This window comes from Necator americanus, chromosome III (genome assembly GCF_031761385.1).
Source record: "Necator americanus strain Aroian chromosome III, whole genome shotgun sequence".
Taxonomy (NCBI): Eukaryota; Metazoa; Nematoda; class Chromadorea; order Rhabditida; family Ancylostomatidae; genus Necator; species Necator americanus.
Window position 1 is genome coordinate 4957180 of NC_087373.1, and position 5493 is coordinate 4962672.

A 5493-nucleotide genomic window follows, 5' to 3' on the forward strand; every position below is an offset into this window, starting at 1 on the left:
GTTGCAACAGAAATCATCGTGATAAAAGAGTCTTCCGAGTCGTCTTTTACGGTGATTAGGGAAATGTGAGCGGAACCACCCTGGATCCTGCAATTCACAACCCCATCTCTAATTTTCCCACGGTTCCTTCACCACGTCAGATTCGTGATATGAAGCCTGTAAAGAAGCGTAAGTGCGTAAGCACAACAGAATTAGCAGTAGGTGGATTTGACAGCAAGTTGATCCATTGAAAAATACAAATAATTGTGATTAAGTGTGCACTAGCAAGTCGTCTTTTTTAAAACAATTTATTATTACTTCTTGGAAGGATTTTCCAAAAAAAACACTCTCGTAATTGTAAACAAATTACGAGACATGCACGGAATGAATATAAACATCTCCATGAATTTCAACCGAAGAAGCCCGTTGACCGCGTTCACGCTGACGAAATTCGTAGAGGAAACGGCCGTTCACGTAAATCTGCAATGAATAGAGCTCATAAACGAGTAGAGGGTAGCAAGAAAATTCAGAACGAAATATTCGGATCTCTCCTCAGTTCAAATACCCTAGTTGTCCTGAAAAACGGGATGAGAAGTAGTGTTCGTGCGCGATTTTTCCTACGAGGCACCTTCTTACACCATCTTTGCATAAGCGCCTGTTCCCTCAGCAGCCTATCTATAGGTTTTATTCCATCCGCTTCCTCGCAAAGGCGGGTAGAAGACTGATGCGTTGCAAGGTGCCACGTAGGGAAACTCGCACAGGAAACTAGTTTCTCACGCAGTTTTTCCTACGGATTTGTGAAAATTGAGTGTAAACACGCTTACATTCGTATTTCATACACCCAAAACTATCTTTTCCTGATGAGATGCCAACATCGTCACTTCCGCCGTACTGCGCTATGCTGTCTTTGACTTCTAGTGGTAAAGCGCTTAATTAGTGCGACTGCGGACTTGCTTTCGTACTGCCGATGTACTGTACCCCAAAAATGGAGCTGTTTCCTTTGCCTATACGACAAGAAACTATGATAGTGGCACGATTGCAGTGATGTGTAGTCCCCAATGATGTAAAGAGAGCTATCGTAGTTTTAAATTCGCCAAAAAAACTAGGATTCAAAGCGGCTACTATAGCGAAAACAATTCCCATATAACATATAAATAACAGCGGAAAACTCGTCCTTTTAAGGGGCAAAAAAAGAAACTCGTACGAGGGCAGAGCTATCAGTGGTAGCGACAAATTCAATGGTGTAGATCTTTTTCCTTTCAAAAGGAAACACAATCGATGGTCGTTCCTCATGTTGCCATTCCCCATTTGAGAAAGAGTTGAAAACGATCACGTTATCCTGGGAATAGCATTAGTTCGTCGGAAATTATGCGAAATATAGAATTTTCTGGAAGAATATATACCTTTAGACGAGGATTAAAGTGGAGCAGAATGTCATCTCCGTTCTTAAGATTGACCTGAAATCAACTATTTCAATGTTCTCACCTTTGTTTTATTTTTTTTTAATTTTATTGAAATAAAAATGAATAGCTATAGAAAAAGACTTTATTTCTTGGATATCCTGTAATTTGGAAGAGATTCTATGTTCACTATGTGCGAGCATTAAAGGTATCACCCCACGAATGGGGTACGGTGGTACGGATTTCAGGTGGAGTATTCGTATACGGGATGGGAGAATATGGAGAGGGGGATGATTCCGTCCATTTCTTCCTAACTGCCGTAAAAAAACGGCCGGGAAGATACGGCGCCGAATAAGGCTGGCGCGCTCCAGTCGAACTCCCTGTAGAAAATAGTGCGCCAGAACGCCTGAAGCCGTATTTTCCGGGTCGTTTTCTACGGCAATTAGGAAGAAATGGACGGAATCACCTTCCTCTCCATAATCTACGATCCCGTATACGAATACTCCACCTGAAATCCGTACCACCTCAGATTTGTGGGGTGATGCCTCTAAGGACGAAAGTAACTTTCGCAAGATGGATCGCTGTTAACTAAGATAAGTCGATGAAACTTGGGTCATCCATGGAAAGAACTGCCAGAGTATAGAAGAAAGTTCCAGAAGGTTTTGAAAGAAACACACAGTGAGACAAACGTAAATGTCCCTTTTATTCAAAGACAATAATAACATTGAAGTCATCGCGATTTATGATGGTCCCATGGACATTATAAAAAGCGAGGCATGACTCTTAGGGGTAAACCTAGTTGGGGACCACTTAACCGCGTTCTTATTTTTGGACGCTCTATCTTACCTTTTTTCTCTTAGTGACTTTAGCTCACATGTTATAAATCCTCTAAGACTAACGCTTAGGTTTTAGGCCCCCGACTACTATTTAGTTATTTACTTCCAGAAATAAGAATGACACTGACTGAGTCCCCCCCCCCCTTCCAACCGCTTTTTACCCGTTCTTGGTAGGATGTGCGATAACCACGGACGGGAAAACAATGCGCCACCGCGTGCTCCCATCCAGCTCTCAAGGTTGGCAAGGAGTTCTTGTGATAGGAAGCCCACGAATCTGAGGTGATACGGGTTTCAGGTGGGTTCTGCCTAGACGGTGTCGTAGATTGTGGGGAAGTGGGTGATTCCGTTCATCTCTTCCTAATTGCCATGAAAAAAAAAACGGCCCGGAAGATACGGCTTCGAGCGTTCTGGGACGTTGTTATCCACGAAGAGTTGTATTGGAGCGCGTCAGCTCTTCCGAGCTGTTTTTTTACAGCAATTAGGAAGAAATGAACGGAATCACCTTGTTATCCACAATTTACGACCTCGTATAGGCATAACCCACCTGAAACCCGTACTATCCCATTCATGATGTGATACTTTTAACAACCTTGCCTACAGCGTATTAAAAAAAACTATACAACACCTTACTATGCCGAGATTATTTTTTTAAAGAAAATAAATGGATGATCATCCCTCGTTTAAAATTATATTACAGTCCTTACGCTAATTTATCTACACTCATACTCGTATTTCCCTTCCGTCGGATAATCGATGTAGTTGATTTCTTGTAAAAAAAAATTATTTAACACACATATTCAATTGCTTTCGGTGGAAAAAGAGAACAAATAAATTCACTCACAGAGAATTGTTCGTTCCTTTTGTCCAATGTTTTAAGGACGACTCGTAGTCGATGTCCATTCCCAAAACCACTTATAGGTAATTCAACGGGGTTCGTCTTTGAAAAAAAAAACCGACATCTCTCTTTGAAAATACTCTTCATAAATGCAAATCAAATATGAAATAAAAGAAAATCAAATCAGTCAAGGTCAAATATGCAGAAAAACAATTTTTTAATCTCTACATCCTCTTATTGATGTTGATGATGTTTTATTCGTACTTACGCACAGAAAGAATGGTTTTTTTTTTTCAAGAACGCTGCTGCTGATTTTTTGATTTTTTGAAGTTTTTTTTTAGGCTTGGTTTTTTTTGCAAGTTTCTTCGTTTTATTCGGTTTATTGGATAACGAAGGAAATCCTTACCGGATTGAAAACCTCGTTAGAGAATTTTGAAACCGGCGGAGCAGTAGGTCCGGGAGCGGGACGTTCCACGTATTCCAGGTATTCCTCATAAGCTCTGTACATCCTTACGACGCTGAAGAAGAAAAGTAAGACAAAAAAAATTGAAGAAGCAGAGATTAAATTAATTCAACAAACTTCAACAAAGAAGTTAACAAAAGAAACAAAACAAAACAGAAATGCATGAAAAACCAGGGAAAAGTCAGCAAAAATGGAATATAAATAGATTTTGACAAACGTTTAGCCATTTCTTAGTGATTGCGATACTAGCACGTGCGTGTGCGCGTAGGAATCAACCCAATTGTGCATTACTGGCGATAAATCGACGATACGGTAGACAATAAATATGCTAAGAAATATATGTTCGCCATGAAAATGTTGAAGCGGTCGGCAAGACATACGTGAATATGACGGCGGACAATTTTTTTTACCAGTGTCCGATAAGAGGAAATGTCGTCTCCGGAACCGTATCAGGAATAATCTCCTTTTCATCACCAATAAAGAAAGTGCAAGACCGCGTCTGAATCATTGTTTGCTAGCACTTTTATCGAGAAAAAACGATGTATCAACAAAATCACCTTCAATACAATCATTGACTGGAAAAAAAAGTAGAATTGGCTTTTTTTTTCCCAGCTTTAAATGCAGAGAGAATTCCGAAGCGATAGGAATGTGCGAGTCGTACAAAAGAAGAGCAGAATGAACCAGAATCTAGGATTTGATTGCACGTTCTGCTTGGTTCGGAAAACAAAGAAAGCACGAGTTTGCATTGTGACAAATTTCTTTCTGCAAACAGGATATCTTTCCATCTTTCTCAATCCAGAAGATTACGGTAGCAAAAAATAGTAGAATTTTCAACGAAATGAGTAGATAGGAAAAGATAGGAGGGCTTCGATAATCCTGATCTGTATGATTAGTCCGTTATCTTTGATTTTTTTTTAAGAAAATTGGTTCAGCTTTTCAAAGAAACAAAGTTACGTAGCTCATGTTACACGCATAATGTTCAGGAATCACTAACACTGCAGTAGGTTCGGATTCTTAGCTGTCTTATAAAAAAATAAGGTAATAAAAATGGGATTCAAGCTGTCTCTCCCCTCTCTTTTTAATCCTGAAAGTTGACGCTAACCGTAAATCGCTTTAGAAATCCAGGTATTGGGGGATTTGATGCGAAAAAAAAACTTATTTTTCTTCAAGGCATATTAATTCAAAGAGTACAGATCGGGTACAGATCATGTAATCCTTCAGAAAAAAAAAACCCATTCAGACGTATTGAACTAATTCAGGGCAGTTCAGCACACTGTCGAAATTCCACGACAAAATTCCACGTTAGGAGCCTGCGCATCCAGTGTCGATGCCGAGCGCACGCCACGATTCTCAGATTTTTGTCAGAACGTACAAGTTATTATTTGAAGTGGTATTCTGAGCATTTTATAGGATTTTGCGACAATGTTGTAATTTTGGAAAAGAGTAAAACTCTGAGAAAAGGCCTACTTACTTTGAAAAACCTATCACTTTGTCAAACTCATTAGAACAAATTGAATTTCTACAGAACACAGGTAAAAGTAACAACAATTCTAAGATTTATTCTTCAGACAGTTTTTGTTCCTGGTCTCGAATTTAATACTTCCGCGGAAAAAAAAATCTGCAGAAATATCGAGGTACGGTATACTCACGTAATATTTAGCTCGGACACGTTTTTTTCTTCTCTGTAGCAGCAGGTTATTTCTTTTTGCCGAGATAGATTATTTACTATATTTGCTTATATTTTATATTTACTTTTTATTTATTGTCATTGTCTTTTTTCGTCCTAACTTTTTATCTGTAAAATTTCTTCAACCACTGAACTTTCGTTTAAGTGGGCCCTTACAATTTTTCCAATTCTCACGGTGAACTCAAGGCGGTTCGAAAACTATTGAATTTAGTCTAAGAAGAGTTCTGAGATTATAAGTATGCGAAGATTTATTCAAATTGGGGAAAAAAATCCACAACTCAACAGCTGAAGTC

At 39.0% G+C, this 5493-nt stretch overlaps 1 protein-coding gene across 2 annotated transcripts; it reads right to left on the reverse strand.

Moving 5' to 3' along the window:
• Positions 1-345: 345 nt before the first annotated feature.
• RB195_008645 (uncharacterized protein) lies at positions 346-4085 on the reverse strand (the record flags this gene model as incomplete). 2 transcript variants are annotated; one of them, XM_064195240.1, is made up of 7 exons in its annotated part: positions 346-459; positions 1184-1318; positions 1383-1436; positions 3057-3152; positions 3457-3568; positions 3924-4012; positions 4071-4085. In XM_064195240.1, the coding sequence occupies 7 exons, from the start codon at positions 4083-4085 to the stop codon at positions 346-348; spliced, it is 615 nt and encodes a 204-aa protein (XP_064046385.1). The 2 variants fall into 2 exon arrangements, with proteins under 2 accessions (XP_064046385.1, XP_064046386.1); XM_064195241.1 differs by lacking the exon at positions 4071-4085 and having other exon boundaries at positions 3924-4021.
• Between the last annotated feature and the right edge of the window lie 1408 nt (positions 4086-5493).